General features: G+C 36.1%; 1 protein-coding gene across 1 annotated transcript in view; it reads right to left on the minus strand.

Moving 5' to 3' along the window:
- The window catches only part of eys (eyes shut homolog), a 251,099-nt gene that overhangs the window by 73,888 nt on the left and 158,293 nt on the right, over window positions 1–18,918 (minus strand). Inside the window, 5 exon segments of the mRNA XM_065295946.2 lie at window positions 1,482–1,738; window positions 3,111–3,223; window positions 6,125–6,278; window positions 10,219–10,310; window positions 10,453–10,643. Coding sequence (XP_065152018.1) covers window positions 1,482–1,738; window positions 3,111–3,223; window positions 6,125–6,278; window positions 10,219–10,310; window positions 10,453–10,643 — 807 coding nt within the window.

Consider the following 18,918-nt stretch of genomic DNA (forward strand, 5'->3'; position numbering starts at 1 on the left):
ATAAGAGCTCCTTATGACATCACAAGGAGAGCCAATTTCAATGACCTAATTTTTAAATGTTTGCAGAGAATGGTTTACCAAAACTAAGTTACTGGGTGGATCTTTTTCAAATTTTCTAGGTTGATAGAAGCACTGGAGACCCAATCATAGCACTTAAACAGATTTTCATGCCATGGCCCCTTTAAAGCAGCACAATACACTCACACTGGTAATAAAAAACTGGAGAAATACTGACGGCTTCAAGAAAGGTTACAAGTCAGTCTTTTTCTCTAACAGGAACTGAACTGATCTGTTCAAGAACCCATCGGTCAATGCTCATCAGCACTGCACAAAATACATCCCAGAAAGGCAAAATAAATGATTTGTAATTAATTTCAAACCCGGCATTTAACTGCCAGAGCATCTGAATGTTACATCGATGGAGACAGATGAACTTGTAGCTCAGCAAATTAGCTCTTTACCTGAGCATTGACTTATTGACATTGCACAAAATATGGAGAGTCAGCAGGTGCTGGAGGAAAATACAATACAAACCCAATTAGTACACACAAAGAAATGAATGCTGGACTTCTGATAGCGCTTGAAACAATCTGGGAAACACTTTCTATGAAACCCATGCTTATAATGAATTATAGACCCTTTATAATTGTTCATTGGTAATTATTACTAATCTATACATATATTTATAAAGGCACAACAACACCTACAACCCCATTATAAGAACTGTTATAGTTATATGTATAATATTTTTATAATTACTTATAAGTGATGCATGTGCATGCTCATCATTCATAATACACTGATTTATAAATATTAATTACTCAGTCCATCAGTGCTATTTAAAGATGCAGCCTTTATAAATATATGTATAGATTAGTAATAATTACCAATAAACAATTATAAAGGGGCTATAATTCATTATAAGCATGGGGTTCATAGAAAGTGTTACCAAAATCTGAAGACACAGAAGTGATAAGAGGAGCAGCTGTTGTCAGTTCAGAGTTAAGTAAATTGTTAAAGTGTGAAATATTCGGCTATGGCAGCTCAGCATGTTGGGTGTCAGTCACTATCAGTTGGGTTCAAAGTGTAAAAGACTTTCTCTTCACCAGAATTTAATATCCTGGCATGAAGCAGAGGATGTAAAATGAATCTGAAGAACACCGGTGACAGGGTCAAGCTCTCATTTGTAGTGGGACTCGCAGGTGAACAGATAAAAGGGTCTCTGACTTGCTTAAATTGTATGGACCTTACTTTAATCACACCATGAATAATTTCAAGCGATCCAATGAGAGAGGAAGATTTTAAACGGTACAGGCTGTGCTTCTGTATTTTATATAAGTTGCCCTTTCTCACTTTTGGGGGTAAGCGAGTGGACTCTAATTTTCAAAAGCCTTATTGCAAACCTGAAAATCATACCTAACGCCTATAGGGTCCAAGAAATATATTTTACGCCTCAAACAAAAGAAAACCAGCAGTCTCACCTTTCTCACACAGACGACCTGTGAAGTGAAGAGGGCAATCGCAGTAGAAAGATGAAGCCCCGCTGGGCAGGGAAACCGGCCAGCATGATCCGCCGTTGAGACATGGCACCTGCTGGCAAACGGGCGAAGGCTGGGTGGATGAGGGAAGTCTGATCCGTCTACCAGATGTGTTTTCATTCGTGCTGAGCAGATGGGGATAATCTGTTGGGTTTGCTGGTAAGCCATGATGCCATCTATAACGTGTGAGGAAATAAAGACTTTATAAAGTGAACTACTCAAATGTAATACTTGTAATACTACTGATCAGTCATTTATAAGCTATACTGACTGTATTTCAAAAAATATTTGAGAAAATAAAGATGGCACAACTTGAAAACCATATAACATCCCTGAGATACAGAAAAAGGTTTGTTCACATAGTTTCTCTTTCTATAAATCATGATTTAGTAATGCATGTCATTACATTTCCTTTACATGTAGACAGGTGCTTTCATCCAAACAACTTACAAGACATTAAAAGATAAACATTTGATCAGTACGTGTGCCCTGTGGTCAAACACACAATATTTTGCGCAGCTAATCCCAGTGAGTTTATCAAAACAATCATTTATCAAAACAAATCAAATCAAAATGTGTTCCTGTGGTTCATGGTCATGGGGTCGATCTCCAAGGATAGCACACATACTAATAAAAAAACTTGTAGATTGAATGCACTGTTAAATAAATGTAAAATATAATCTAGTATAAACATCAAAATTAGATACAATTACGCGTCGCCGATCAATCACTTTCTGGTTACACTTTATAATAAGGGTCCATGAATCATAAAGACATGCGCTTATTTTTACTTCAACATGAACTAATGCCGAGTTAATGCATGTACTAATCATAATGATGATTCTTCATTAGTCTAAGTACAACATTACAGTTTTTTAGTTGTTAGTTAATGTATTAATTATGTGTTGAGTCATGAGACATTCACTCGTTGTTAATTTAACTTAGTACATGCATTAACTCAGCATTACTTCATATTTAAGTATGAATTCAGTAAAGTATTAGTTCATCATGATTCATATTATAAAGTCTTACCCACTTCTCAATCGGTGATCAATAAATCAGCTCATCTATATAAAAATAATGCACTGATGTTTTTTTAAACTCTTGAGAAACTACCTAAAATGTTTCTGCTCAACCTCATCTCAATTTCACATTGATTTATATAGGGAATAAATAATGCAAATATAAAAGAATCAACTATTTCACCCATCTCATGCACCATGCGTGTGGATTCCTATTGCATTTTAAAAACAGGTCTTTACTTTCTCTGAAATAATATCTAAAATACCCAAATCAGCATGAATGATTGCATCGTCCAAGAACAATAATACACAACGTGCGAAGCCCAACTTCAATGAGGATTTTATACACAGCATGAATATAAACACAACTTGAGCGGATACAGTAGGTGCTGTGAGACACAGCTGACAGATGCAGGTTTTCTACCACTACATTCTTGAGCCGTGAGAGAAGAGGGAAAAATAAAACAAACAAAAAACACTGAAGAAAACAGAAAACGTGAGCGTAATATCGAATTGTATTAAATCCTGACAGAAAATCAGGTTCAATTACCCGCAGTTGTCAACATTGTTCCCAGCAACGGCACGGGCTGCACCGAATCCTCCGAGCTTATTAATTTCCATTATTTCAATGCAGCCGGTGTAGTTGTGAAAAGGCTCGGCTTCCTGAGGGAGGAGAAAACAACAAAGTCTCAAGCAGTTACTTCAGAGGAAAACTGAAAAAAAAAAATCATCTCAGGCCTGAGGGTGAAATGAAGTACGGCTACAGAGAAGCACTTCTGGGAAAGGAACGACCCGTACAACAAAGAAGTTGCATTTAAAGGTACGGTCCTCCACAAAATCATTATTTACACACAGTCAAACTAAGTTTATTTGTTTCAAGGAACATAAAACTATAGACATATTTGGAAGAGTCATTCAGTAAGGAGAGGAAACTCTGATGTTGATTGAGTCTTTCTGTGTCTTGATTTAGAAAAGTGATTTTTTTGACTGACTTTTTGGAGAGCATCAGGTCATGATGACAACCTTTCATTGTATGCCAGTGTATGTTTTGAACCACAAAAGGATTAGTAAATAATGACAGTCATTTTTTTGGACGAGGGGCTAAACTAGATTTGTACCTTTAATTGAGAGGTGGTAAGGAACGCAGTTACTTTGTTACATTTACTTGAGTAAGATTTTGAAAATATGTACCCTTAAGAGTTCATTAAAAATGGGTATTTTGTTTTTCCGGGTGGATCATCAAGACTATTGGTCATCCTAGTTGTCAATCATTCTGGTGATATGTTTACATAAGGCCCTCGTAAGTGCTAGTCCCTAGGATCGCTTTCTGCACATGCGCACTTTAATGTGTATATGAATTATTCATGGAAAATTTGTACTCTTACTTTCTTTCACTGTGCAGCGTTCCTTCAATATTTTTTATTTATTCACGAAATCTGTATTTTATTTTAAAACTCCTTGTCAGAATCCTGCCGGATCCTGTTGGTATTTAGATCTAGTTTAGCATGGCAGGGTTCTGACAGTACATATGTTCTATGTGGGAAATGTGGGTGTAGTATTGGTTTATTCTGACCACGCATTTCCCGGGTCTCGTCACTTTTTCCCCGATCCCTTACTTGTGATTATTTTCCAGGTGTATGTAATTTACTTTGTCCCTATTTATTGTCCTTGTGTTTGCTGTTCTGTGCACGTTCATCTTGTCTCATGCCCTGTCGGTTCCTGTGAGTTTTTGTATTATATCTAGTCTTGATCTGTTTATGTTTTGAAGAGTTTATTGTTAGTTTGTTACGTTTAGTGTCAGTTTAGTGCTGTGTTTCCCGTGTCTCGTTTTGCCCCCTCGTGGGTTTTGTTTTTCCTGTTTTTCCCCATGTATTTAATAAATTCCTTTTGTTGTTACGTCCGCATCTGGGTTCGTGTTTTGTGTTACCCCAAATCCTGACACTCCTGCCTTGCACTGTAAAAAAAACCTTTGCTGCCTTAAATTTTTTTGTTGAATCAACTCGTATTTACAAGTCATTTCAACTTACTATTATTTATCTTGACTAGAGATGAGTTGTTATAACTACAGGTGAGTTGTTATAACTTAGACATTTAAGTTGACTTTTCTCAACGATATTCTATAAGTTGTGACAACTAATTTCTGTTGACATGACTTGTAAATCTGAGTTGATTTAACAAAAAAATTTTAGGCAGCAAAGTTTTTTACAGTGTGGGTTTCTGGGGCATTTGCGAAAGAATGACTCATTTGAGTAAATTCCTTACAAATTACTGCAAATAAATGAGTCTGACGTAATTATTTACAAAGCAAACCGGCCAAACTTTTGAACTGGTTCACAAATCATAAACTGCATAAACTGAATCATCTGATTTGGTTTTCACTCATTTCAAGAAACACACAGAACATAAAGATTGTTGGATGACGTGGATATGAATCTATTATATCTATTTACTTGTACTTTTACTTGAGTAAAGTTTTTGGCCCCTCTATCCACCTCTGCATTTGGCAAACATTTTGACGCAAAGCGACTTACAGTGCATTACATTTTTTTTTATATCAGTAATGTTTTTAGTGATAAAGTTTACAGACAGAAGCGGCTAATACAGCTTTACATTTTAAGCAAGAAACAGCATTATAGCATGTACTGTAATACATTTAAAAACTGCAGTGAGAAGAGAAAAAAGCACATTGATCAAATGTTTGTTGTCTAAACAAATTCATCTCAACATCTCTTTTTTTCATCTTCTATTAGTGTCTGAAGGTCCTGTCACCTGCTTCTATTTGCCCGGAGGAGAAATAAAAAAGTGTGCCTGCTGGTGTTTCTCAGCTTTGTCAATGTCAATATGAGGACTATGACAGCTTTCTGTAAATCGCACTGTGGTGACAATCTAGTTTTATTGTTGTTTATATGTCTATGTCGTGTTTTTTAAATGCTTAAAGACAAACCATGTGCATCATTCAACACTACTGCTGAGTTTTTTCCATAATGTCTCATTACGTGCAGTGTTAATGCTACAGCAAAATGTTTTATTCAAAGATACCCCAACATACCCTTAACTCAAACCCTAACCATTTGTAAACCCTCAAATTAGTGTGAAATAATAGTTTGAGGATAATTTCTTAAAAGCTCCTAACCCAATCCTAAACCTAAATCTAACATGCACACTAATGGTAATCCTGCAATCTGATTGGTTAATGAAAATGTTGATCCAGGACCAACAATGGTGTTGATCCAGGATCACATCTTACTTGGTGAAATCACGTTCACCATATACATCAGGAGTGTACATTTAACACTAGTGATTTTGCTGTGTACAGCCCATTAACATCAGCACTAAAACATGAGTGGAAGTGCAGAGCGTGGAATCTATGCACATATATGTCTATGCTCCCAGCTAATGCAATTGAGGCGGGGACTAATTTGCATATTCATAAATCCTCATTCATTAATAAGATAATGTTGTAAGAGTTACATTCAAGCTATTTAAATTTTTACAGACATTTCTATGATAAATTTTTACTTATCTTTTCGGCATAAAATGAGACTATAGGTATGTGTCTCTTACCTTATAAGGTGAATAACGCAGAGGAAGACCTCCGATGAAGATATTGTTGGTCCTCAATGGTAAAACCAAAGGTGATGTGTAATTGTTCTGGTTACGTCTTACGGTCCCAAATCCAATCAAAGTAACTTCAGCCTCACATGGAGCAAGATGTTGTCTGTGGATAGCAAAGATCATCAGTCTGATATACATTAAATATTCTCTGAATAAAGCAACATGTCAAGTCTATTTGGTTGTATCTATTCACCTAATGCTCGTAAAAATGCTTAATTGATGTTTAGTATTAATACCGCAGACGGGTTTTAAAGCAATTCAGTTTATGCTAATAAGATACATTTTCTTTGCCTTGAGGAGAACACAATTACTTTAAAAGCCAAGCACCCCTAATGCTCGTTTTATCTGTTATTATTTTCCGCTTATTTAATATTCAGACCAAAAACAGGTTATGCTGAATGACTCCTAATGACCGTGTTGTTTCCATGGATACGTGAGATACGGGAAAGCGTTCACAGGGAAAAGGGTACACTATGAATTCATTAGCCAGTAAAACATTTCTTAAAAACACCTAAACTAATGGTCTCTGTCTGTAATGTAGGCCTAAATGATTTTCTATCTTTTCAGACTTCATTACTTCATATCAAAATGTGTCTGATGTAACATCTCTTCAAATCAGGATGGTAAAAACCTGATGCACGTAAAATAAAAACTCAACAGTGGGAAACAAACAACAACTCAATCTCACAAGCATTCACGACTTTATTATTGCTTCTTTGATTTTGTATGCATTTGGCAGATGGTTTTATCTAAAGTGACTTACGATGCATTCAAGATATACGTTTTGATCAGTGAAAGTATTTACATGCATAAAATAAGTGGATAACTATCAAATATCTGCTTATTATAGAAACCTGTTTTCATGTGTTTACATGCAAATCAATAAACCAGCTATCCAGAAATCTGCGTTTACGTGGGATCTGGAGATTTATTTTTTTGCAGGCAGTGATGTCAACACCTATAGTACATGTACTGTAGTCGTTCAAAAAGATGATGGGTAATCTTTTGTATCTCTTCTCATGTCTGCAGAACCTGAAAATGTAGCATCAGCTTTTTTTCACAGTTTCTTTGCCAACTGCTTTATGTCCGCTTCCATGTGGCACATACATTTTCAAACAATTATAAAGCTCAGAGATAAGTCATTTGTAAAAAAAATACCACAGTATTCAAAAACAAATGACAGTTTTTCATTACGACTTTAAGGTTAAGGCATTTACATGTAATGTGAAATCAGGGTAATGGGCAAAACACTGCCTGTGCCGATCTGATTATGCTTATGCCCGAGGGCGAATTGCTGGGGGTTATGGGGGGATTGGCGAGTAGGACTGGTTAAATTTCTGTACATATTTTATTTGTTACAAGAAATAGCTTAATACCCTAAATAATCAATATAGGCATGTGGTTCATAATTTATTTTCATAAATAAAAATATTTGAAAAACATCCAACCCCTCTGATTATTTATAAATTGAACCCTGCTTAAGCCATTTAAGAGCTTTCCCCAATAAAAGAAAAGCATTTTCCATGTTTACATGACCTCACTCAATGTGTGATCCCTGGAAATCAAACCCATGACCTTTGCACTGCTCAACTCAATACTCTACTAACTACAGGAGCTACAGGAACATTTTTGTTCTACTAATGAGACGCTTCTGTATGATTCCCATCCAATTCATACGACATCGCCACCTCATAAAATACTCTAGAATTCCCGTGTGAGGTTGAAAAAACACCTCCACTTTTATTGTTAAATGTGTGACTACTATAAATAGTTTATAACTCATTTAAAAAGGCAGGCTATTGCTCAGACAGCTGTATCACAACTTCAGTGGCACCAGCAAAACAAACGGTTTGTTAAGCTCAAGGGCATCTTTCACCTGCAGCTCATCAATTCTTCGCCTCCCTCCTTTTAAAGTCATTTGATGTTTTTTTCTCGGACAGACTGTTCCAGGGAGATGTTCCCAAGTCTTGGGACTTTTCCAGAGCTTATTCTGCCCTTTCAAACAACAGGGGAGGAAAGATAATTACCTCGGTGTGAATTCTGGGCTAACTATGTGCAGCTGGAGGATTGGCCTACAGATGCCCAACTCATAATGGCTGTATTACCTCCCTCCCAGCCCTCAAATGATCCTTCTGCTTATTCTGGGCTTCAGAGAAGACAATCTTGACTGATTTGTTAAGACTGTGACTCATAAGCTGAGGATTTTTTTTGGTGTCCTCAGGAGGACACACGACTGAGCCTCTGGAGAAGTCAATTCATTTAGACGAGCTATGAGAGAGTCACCTGGAGTCTCGCCAACGCTCCCCATTGAGTCATAGAGCGGACAGCTTCAAAGCGGGACACACAAAAAAAACACTTCTTACTTAGAAATGTCTTAAAATCATACGATTAAACAGAACTGAGCTTGACTGAGGGAATGAAATTAAAAGAGGAGATATTCTTTTTTATTAAGTATTTTTATTTTTGCGTAAAAATATTATAAACATAATTCTTGTGTTTTGATTTGTATGCTAACATGTAAATTGAAGATGCTTTTCTGGATTAGGGAGGGTGATTGAAAGTTACTGTATTTTTACAGTAAATTAAACTTAAATATCAAAAGGTCAAAAAACTTTGAATTGTTCATCGCAACACCTCTTCCTTAATCCTGCTTTTCATTTTTGTAGCTCTGTTTAACACTTATTCAAAAGTCTTATAATAGCGGGCACAAAAATAAGACATGATTTGTGCAGCTGGTGTACCTTTATGAAATCTTTTCAAAATCTCTATAAAAACAAATAGAAAATGTCTGATGCAGAGAGGAGTGTTTATGTCCGAATGTGAAGACGCTGCAGTTTCTCTAAAGCATTCGTAATCTGATCGAATCCTTCAATGACTGTGTGACCATGCATTTCACTCCCTGCTGAATTATATGAATAAAACTTATCTTATCAATTGAACTGTGAGAATTGAGTCTCCAAACACACAAAATATAAAAATCTTTCACTATAAACATCCAGAATCAACAAATATATAATGATGTAATCCTGTAACTCTCCTTTTTTTACTTGGTTCAAATGAGTTAGCTAGTTAACAGGTATATTCATGGATTAAGGAATATCACGATAAAATGACACAATAAAGAAAGTCGTGCCACAGACACGAACAGCCATTTATAGAAATTCATGCTGGGAAGGACGAAAAAGACATTCGTCTCCAGAGACACGAAAAACAGCAGAAATTCGTGTCGTCAAACACAAATAAATGAATCCAAACTTCCGTTACTATAACACGACTTGCCGTGAGACTGGGTTAACAATGGAGAAGTTAATATTAATTAAGTTAATATTACTTGGTACTTTATTTTTATATTCAGTAATATTGTTCAAAGAAGATACTAGTAACATGTTGTTCACAGCAACAGATGCGTCTCCGGAATAACGTGCAGTGCTTTCAAAGCGCCATCATGCTGGTGGTTTTCAGAACAGCACCAGGTATTACTTCAGCTTGCTTAAAACGCTTGGGTGGACACAGTTTAAATTATTAATTTATTTATAGTCATGTAGCTTATTAGTCTCTTATGCATGTATGCAATATAATGTAGCCAAACTAGAAAATAGAGTCCAGAGTATTACATCCTAGATACGTAATTTGCATAGCCGTAGTGCAGCGGGGATCATGCTAATTGTGAAAGAGAGAGCCCTGTTTACGAATGATTGAAATTCATTAACATTTCACAGTTTAGAAAAATACTCATATGTTTATGAATGTTTCATGAAGAGACTCAATGTCATTATCTCATTTTTGACTGAGGTGGTGTTTAGTGGCTTTTGCATTTTAAATCATGTATGTGCATATGATCTAAAAATTGTATAGAACTTTATTTTTATTTAAAAATCTAATTGATGGATAATGTAAGCTATAAAAACCTTTTCCTAAAAAGAGAGTTTCAGCTTTATTGTTTCCTGTTAATGAGATTTTTTTCATCATTAGTTTAAATGTGATTGATTTTTAACCTCAACTCTGTTTTAAACTGTTTAAAGATGGAGAACAAAACCTCTTACCTGAAAAATGCCACATATTCATTTCCATCAGCAACCTGCTGTGTTGTATTGATTCTTTCAACTTTCTCCCTTCGGTTACAGGAAAAATCATACTGGAGGGAGGAGGAGATTTATATATCACGTCTTTCCATATAATTACTTTCCACCTAATTCAGTGAACCATTTGATTTTAAGGCTAATGGTTGAAATAACTTTGAAAAACAGAAGTGTGTGTGCGTGTATATGGAGTTTCACCTGCAGCGTTCCAAGGGAAATGTAGAGTTTGATGAAAAAGTCACCTCTGGGATCGGTGCCCTGATCCAAATAAAGCAGCGCTCCATCTCGAGCTTCAGTCTGAAATCTTACTGTGAAACTAAACACGGCACCAAGTTCAATGCCCTCAAACTCCAGAAAGGAATTCCCGAAATATCGCCCAAAGATAATATCTGCAGGGGGAGATACAGCAGAGCAACTGTGTGGATGCGTGCCACTATATATTACATTTACATATCTGAAAAGATTTAGTAAACAAAAACAACATATTTTTAATACAATTCAATCATATTTAATACATCATCCTGGGAAGAAGAAAATGTAGAGTGAATTTTAATAAAGATAAACATCACAGAAGTTCTGTTGTCATGCCACTCAACTCTTAATATTCTGAACAGTACTGAAAAAGTCAAAAAGAGTAGCGAGCAAACCTTTATTCGCAGTATACTCGGTAGGGAAAAAAGTCAAATGAATTCACTCTTAGATAGAGGAGAAACTTTTCTCGTTAAATGTAAACTTTTTGTTCAAAGAAATAAGTGACACTTATTTCACTTTTGTTATTACATCTTTGTTAAATTAACTTTATAAAAACTACAGGAAACATGAGTGACACATTATCAAACTAATAGAAGCGTTCTCAATATCTCCATGAGCTAATATTCTGCACACAGGGGCGTCATGCACCATTTTTAAGGGGGCACAGTGTGCACACTTCATACTGTAATTATAATTATTAATGTCCATTAATAGAATACATTAAACCTTTTTAAAGGCCATATTCTCATGGACTACACAGACAAAAAGGTAAGGAGTATTTAGGAGTTAACGTTGCTATTTTAACTATTAATGAAAAACTGAGTGAAAAAATACACTTTTGCAACAACAACTCATTTAAACGTTACATTGATGTCCTCATCGATCACCACTGTGACTGGCTGTAATGATTAACACTGCAAAAAAAGAAACCTTTGATGCAACGCAAGTAGATCTTAATGTAATGCTGTAATATTTAGTTTATTTTCACATTTAAATTTAAATGCATTGAAAACATGCAACAAAAAAAAAAAAAAAACGAAAAAGCCTACTATTTAAAATTATATTTTTGCATCAAATATCTGACCTATTGTGATTCCTCTAGGGGTGAATCTAGATATAAACATTAAGAAATGGACTTCATCATCTTTGTACACAAGTATGTGGTAGCTGCTGCGTTTTAAAAATGTTGAGATCATGTAATAGCGTTTTGAATTTGATCAGATAACAAAATGCAGCACCAGCAGCAGCGTGTCCGCAACCGTGCACAACTAGGCACCAGCGCAGTTCTGTTGCGTCTGGATTTGTATTAATAATTAATTGCGTACAGAATGGAGCACGTGATTAAAACATTGAAAATCTCAAGAGTGAAGTGAAGAACTTAACAGATAAAAAGATGCGTCAATGATTTTGAGGTTGCATGCAAGATCCACAGAGAGGGCATCTGTCTGCACATACAGCAGTTTACACTTTCAGTAATAAAGGTACAAAAGCATTCACTGGGGTGGTACCCTTACAAAATCTTTACCTTTATACCCAAAGGGTTCATATTATACCTCGAAGGTACTTATTGGTACTTTAAAGATACACATTGGTAGATAAAAAGGTACATATTAGGACGTTTTAACTTTTGTACCTTTATTTCTCACCTATAGGTCTATAGTGTTCTAGCGGTTTAGCACATTATAGGCTTACAAAAGATGAAGTGCTTTAGAAACTGTAAAATACAAACTGTACTCTGTCAGAAAAAGGCACGAAAGCTGTCACTGGGACGGTACCTTTTTATTAGGTTATAATATGAACTATTTAAGTACAGATGTGTACCTTTGAGGCATTAACCCTTTAACCCTTTAAGATGTACTTCTGAGGGGGTACTGCTCCAGTGACAGATTTTGTACACGTTTTAAAATGATATTCTTCATTTAGTTTTCTCTGCTGTGCTGGTCCTAGACGGTATTAAATGAATCTTCATTCTTGTTTCAAAACAATCTTAATATGACATATGAATTTATGCAGGTAATATTGCTTTAATGTGAATGTCAGATTAATCAGAACGCTCATAAACATGTGCTTGTATTCTCTACGTCTTTATTTGAAATGCTTTATATTGTCTCTATAGTAACTGTTTCTTCCTCTGGAATAGGATTAAAGCGAAAGGTTCAAGAGTGACCCAATACATGTCAGGACATGCACTTATAAAGACAGATTTAGTTCATATTTCTCTGAGTAAAACTGAGAGATAATTCCCCAGAGGAAGTTTATTTCAGTTAATGGCAGCACTGACTCTCTGTTGTCAAATTGAATCCACTGATGTTTACCTAACCTTCCTACTGTAGTCCATGCATCATGTTTACAGATCTCACATCCCTAATGTACATTTAAAAGCATTATATATTGAACATTTCAAAGGTTGTTATTGTTCAAACACTAAGGTAACATGTTATCTAACAGGACAGAGGTGTGTTAGTTACTATTATTACACGGCTCTCTGGAATGCTTGAATCTGATTGGTCAGTTGAGACATTTGCAGGTTCGTTCTTTTCAAATAATAACCGCTCCAAAATAATAACGCATAGCCGGACTACTTGCACGAGTAAAATCGCTCCGCGCCAATAAAGATCAATAAAGATTACTGTCTGTTTGGCGCCATCTTGTGACAAACACTCGACAACCACGACAAGACACAGAGAGCTTACTGAGACTGAACTTGACAAAATAGAGCATGACAGCTACGAAGCCAACACACAAAAAAATACAGAATGGGCATTAAAACTTCTCAAAGACTGGCAAGTATGAAGCAGAGGATCTTAATAAGGTATTACGATCATTTTATGCATCTGTGCAAAGTTTCGCGGAAGGATAAAACCCACTAAACACAGGCATCGGATAGACGTGCAGATCATGTCTATATTGGGTCCGTCGGTCCATGACCAATTCTGGACATGTATTCGACGTCCAAACTAGGTCCACTATTTGGACGTCCCACCATGACCCTATTTGGACGTCATATTGACGGGCAACATTTGACGTTTAAACTGGGTTATTTTTTGGACGTCATTTGGACGTCATATTTACGGGCAACATTTGACGTTTAAACTGGGTAATTTTTGGACGTCATTAGGACGTCTATGACAGGTCTATGTCTATATTACATGATTAGGCCTATAAAAATGTGTTTATTTACAAATATCAGCATTATTCTACCAACATGATTAATACATACGAATAGTCTATATTATTATTACAGTACTGTTTTTTCTGCTTTCTTGAATTACGTACAAAATTCATCTAAATGTACCATTAAAAATATGTAATTAAATGTGTAGTTCGTTATATTAAAAGTATATGACCATACTAACAATTTAACATGAAAATATTGTCATATTAAATTGTTCATGTTATGAATGCAATAAGAATGCCTTATATACAACCTGAAAGTAAGGCCATGTGGCCGAGTGGTTAGAGAGACTTCTTTGTAACACAGAGATCGGGGGTTTGAATCCCATAGCCGGCAGGAAATGTCTGAAAGGTTACGGTGCGGTGGATGGGTGAAGTGCAGAGGCAATCATGTCTTTTCGCTTTTTTCATGTCTCTTTTCCTTACACGGCGGTCCTACGGTTGTCAACATTTTTAGACGTGCAGAACATGTCGAAAAAAAGACGTCACCTGGCGTTACAAAACAACCCCTTTTATGGACCGGATTCGGACGTCCAAAAATTACATGAAAAAGTCGTAATTCCGACGTCACTTTGCGCAGTGGGAAATGTTAATTTAAAACAAATATGCCAATAAAATGTTTCAAAATTATATTCATGTCCGGTTTTTTTTCTTATGTGGCAAGTAGCCGTGTAATAAGCGGGATAATGTAGAGGCAGCCGGTAGTTATTGGGAAATAAGCCCCTTCAGTGTGATACAAGACCCTCCGCTTCGCGTCGACCTGATCACACTGTCGGGGCTTATTTCCCAATAACTACCGGCTGCCTCTACATTATCCCTTACTTGATCATATTGTCCGCTTTGATTCATTTGAGTAAAGCCAAAAAAATGAGGTGTCAGTTTCTCCTTTTATTCAAGCGTTTTTGCTTTTTTATCCAGAGGTAAACATTTTATGACATTTTATCAAAATGACAGTGTGAATAATGTGCAGCAGCTTTGAAAAGGTATACAGCTTTATTAGTTTCTCTTTAATTGTTGTTAAAAACAAACCTAAACATTCACATCATTTACATCTTGATGTAATTTACCTTGCCTCTTTAGAAGTCATACTTTTTTAAGCAACATATGTGCTTTCATATAAAATCAGTTAATAGTAGACTTTTTAAAACATTATTTGTTAAAAGACGTCTAATAGTTGTCTAAATGCTTTTAAATGCAGATATCTTGGCTAAAATGAGGGCTGTCAGTAAAAATTGTATAGATGTCTAACTATAGCATAAAAATAATGTTGACTTTGCTTACATGACAGATTATCAGATCTCACAAAAATTAAGCAAAAATGACATGTAACCAAAAGTTTATTTTGGCTAGAAGTGGGTTACTAATAGTCAGAATGTTTGAGGTCTATAGTTACATTGTAGTATTTTTCTGTAACTTTGACTAGAGAACAGCTTCATTTAAACATAAACCAGCATGACGTTGTCGGTCACAAGAGCCAATAGCGCTTCACGAGACACACGAGAGCCAATGCCTTTTCACAATCAAAGATGACGTAGCATCATGGAAGTTTTTGAATCATTGTACGTCCGGATCTGATATTTACAGCGGATTGTCATCATATTTGCATCTTTTCTTCAAATAAATCGATCGTTTGACCTCGGTACACTTGGTATATTTAAAGTACATTTTTAAAAAGTTGTGATTGTTTTGTATGCTATGTTTATATCATATAATAAATTAAAGGGTATGTTATTTTCTTTAAATGCCTTAATAGTGTAATGTGTAATAAAATACAATGAATCCTGGCAGTTTAAATTGAAAATCTTATCCCAGTACATGTCATCAAAGCAAAATTATACCCCAAAATATCATTTAATACCCTAATATATTAAGTTTCACCTGCTGCCTGTAGGGGCGCTGATTTAGTAAATGCATCTATTGGTTATATTTGGTATAATGGACATATGAACAAAGCAATCGTATGGGTTGGAGGATATGTTGTCTTTCTGTCAGCTTCATAAGTCTTGGCACAAATAAAATAAACTAACCCACGTGATGCTCACAGTGTTACAAGCTTACCCAAGAAATACAAGCCATATAAACTCCTCTGGATAGCAACGTGAGAAAGTGTGAAACTGTCTCGATGAGAAAAATTATACCAGCTTATTACATGCCTCATTTTAAGCCATGATATCCCCTCTCTCTGTCATCCATATCAGTCGGCAATTACGGGACATTTTCGGAAGTACTTCTACCCTCTTTGAGATCATTTAGGGTACTGATGCGGACAAACCTAAAAGACCGCTTCTGACTTGAGCAATTTAGCCCGAGCATTAGCGATGGTCTGGAGTTAATGCCCTTCAATCTCAAACAGTTCCCATGAAGGGTCTCGCCTCGGGGTGTTTCAAAGTAAAACATACTCCGTAATGTGAACTCGCCTCTGGTATTTTTCCCTGCGATTGACCCGCGCTAAGCTGAAAAACAGAGCACGCATTTCATGATTGCCGTCAAGATTAATGGACCTACGGCAGATGAAACCTTTATCAATATTTACTTGGCTTTAAATCATTTTAATGCAGACACCTTCTGATGTGCTGTTGAGGGACTGCGGGGCACTCCGGCGATTAAAGAGCTCATAGAAAAATCCCCTCGTCTCCGTTAAACTCCTGCACTACATAATAGGATGAATATTTCCCAGTCTGTGTGAAGGGAGACAGACCTGCCATTTCATTTTTAATGATTCGAGACAACTACGAAGCGTCTACCTTCTTCCTTGCCCTGGAGATCTAGGCAGGTTTAACATTTCTGATAATAGAAAACGACTCCTCTGAGACCGAGCCATTCACTAATTTGAAAATGCTTGTTTGGATAGATATAAGGCTTTCATGCCGGGGGGCAAACACATGGCTCATTATCAGTTAACTCCAACAACACCCTTTAAAATCTGTAATAGCATGTTAAACTCTGTCTGACGTATTCTGCTCTCTCTTTGGTTCTTTAATATTCAAATGTTTTTTAAAGTGGTCAGTCGGGACATGTGACCGTGAGCTCATTCTGCAGTTATTATCAACAGGAGGCGTGAAGCCTCACTACAGGAAATCTCTAACATCAAACTCTTATTGGATAAAACAAGTCTGCAGTCTAGTTATTGTTAATGTTTGTGAAATGCTGACTCTGCTGGATATCTGCCAGCCTGCTGATGAGTACTATTATGGGATATATAAATATAGATCTCTGTGTGAAGGGAAGAACAAGTGAGGGATTTTTCCTTATGGTAAATTCAACATATGCCCAAACTGTTGTTTAATCGATGAGTTTATGTATGATAAAGGTAATACTTTTTATCTATCAACTTTAATCTTCCATTTTTACTTTATAATACTACAACTACAAGAGGAAAATGTACAAAAGCTGTCACTGGGACAGCACCCTTTAGAAGGGTACCAATTAGGGACATATATACCTTTAAAGGGGACATTTCACAAGACATTTTTAAGATGTCAAATCTTTGGTGTCCCCAGAGTGAATATGTGAAGTTTTAGTCTGAAATACCCCACAGATCATTTATTTTCTCTCTTCACTAAATGTCAGTGCCGTGGTTGGATAGTGCAGATTAAGGGGTGGTATTATTATAATAAGATCCCTTTCTGACATCACAGGGGGAGACAGATTTTTAATTATTTATTTTTTTACATGCTTGCAGAGAATGGTTTACCAAAACTAAGTTACTGGGTTGATCTTTTTCACATTTTCTAGGTTGACAGAAGAACTAATTATAGCAAGTAAACATGGGAAAAGTCCGATTTTCATAATATGTCTCCTTTAAAGTACCAATAATCACAACAATATAAGTACAAATGTGTACTTTATGAAAATCTATCACCCCAGTGACAGGTGTCTGAAAAGTGACGTTTTTCTGAAAGTGTTCCTGCAGTTTTTCCAACATAATCACTTTATAATAACTTTTACTGATAACTTTAAGAATCAATCGTGCTTTTAAGGCAAAATTGAGTATAATTATTGTTTATAAAAGTGACAATTAATGTTCAAAAGCAGGGATGCACACACACCCTGAAAAGTAAAGCCACACATCCTAAAAACATTTCCATCGCCCCCTGGTGGCTGGCTACAGTATAGGTCTTAAACCCCACCCCCTCCATATAAACGAATAGGACGTGAGCCAAACCTAAACATTTAATTACACTTTAAACAATTTTTTCCATTGATGGTTTCTATTTTATTTATTTCTTAGGTGTTTCTCAAATGTCAAGGAAGGATCCTCAGAAGCCAGAATTTCGAGAATGTTACGTCATTGACATCCGTCGAGGATTCTTGGAATTTCAACCAAGGACTGAGTCCTTCATTCGAGAAATATCCCATATACAGGAAAGGATGCATATGCGTAGGCTTCATGCTCTGAAATCACCCACAATCCTAAGCACACCTTTTCACTGACATGCTGTAATGACGCAACGATGGGCACTTGCTAGCCAGTTCCATTTACGTGCTCTCCGAATGCTAAAGAGGCCTAGCCTCTGAAGGAAGTGACAAGACCTTCCAAGGAAGTATCCTTGACATTGAGAAACAGCTCTTATCATATTGATGTACTTTAATATTTTGGTTGGTTATTAGATGCTATTAAAAAGGGTGCGACCAAAAATGGGTGTGGCCTTGATAGAGTGCCTGGAAGTCCACTGTCGTGCAGGGTCTTTAGGATCAAACTTATAAGCAGGGGTGTTATAGTCGGGTTGGAACTAAACTTTGCAGAACAGTGGGTTCCCAGGTGCAGGCTTGAAGACCTTTGGTCTATGTTTTTAGCCACTAATCCTGTTCAATTTTTTGCCTATAATGCATCTTATATCATTTGTGTCATAGACATTAATGATACCTCAAATGACACAACCTGGTGAGTAGATGTGATGTAGGTCTCACATGTAATAAGAATGTTCAGCATTTATATATGAAAAATCTATATGAGTGTGGTTTACAATCACTTTGTAACAATGATAAAAGATTTCACATTCATACACACATGTAAATATATTCTAAACAACACATTTTGTAACATATATAAACAGATATGAAAACTCAAAACATGGCTGCAGAAAGAGAGAAAAATTGGAAAGACATTACGCAAGTCTGAGATTTACAAGCCTCATAACTCATGATAATGAGATACAGATTGAGCAGATTGAAACCATGATGAATAATTCAATGCTAGTTATGCAAATAAATAATGATTATATTCCCCCTATTGTC

Source organism: Paramisgurnus dabryanus, chromosome 20, assembly GCF_030506205.2.
Source record: "Paramisgurnus dabryanus chromosome 20, PD_genome_1.1, whole genome shotgun sequence".
Lineage (NCBI taxonomy): Eukaryota > Metazoa > Chordata > Actinopteri > Cypriniformes > Cobitidae > Paramisgurnus > Paramisgurnus dabryanus.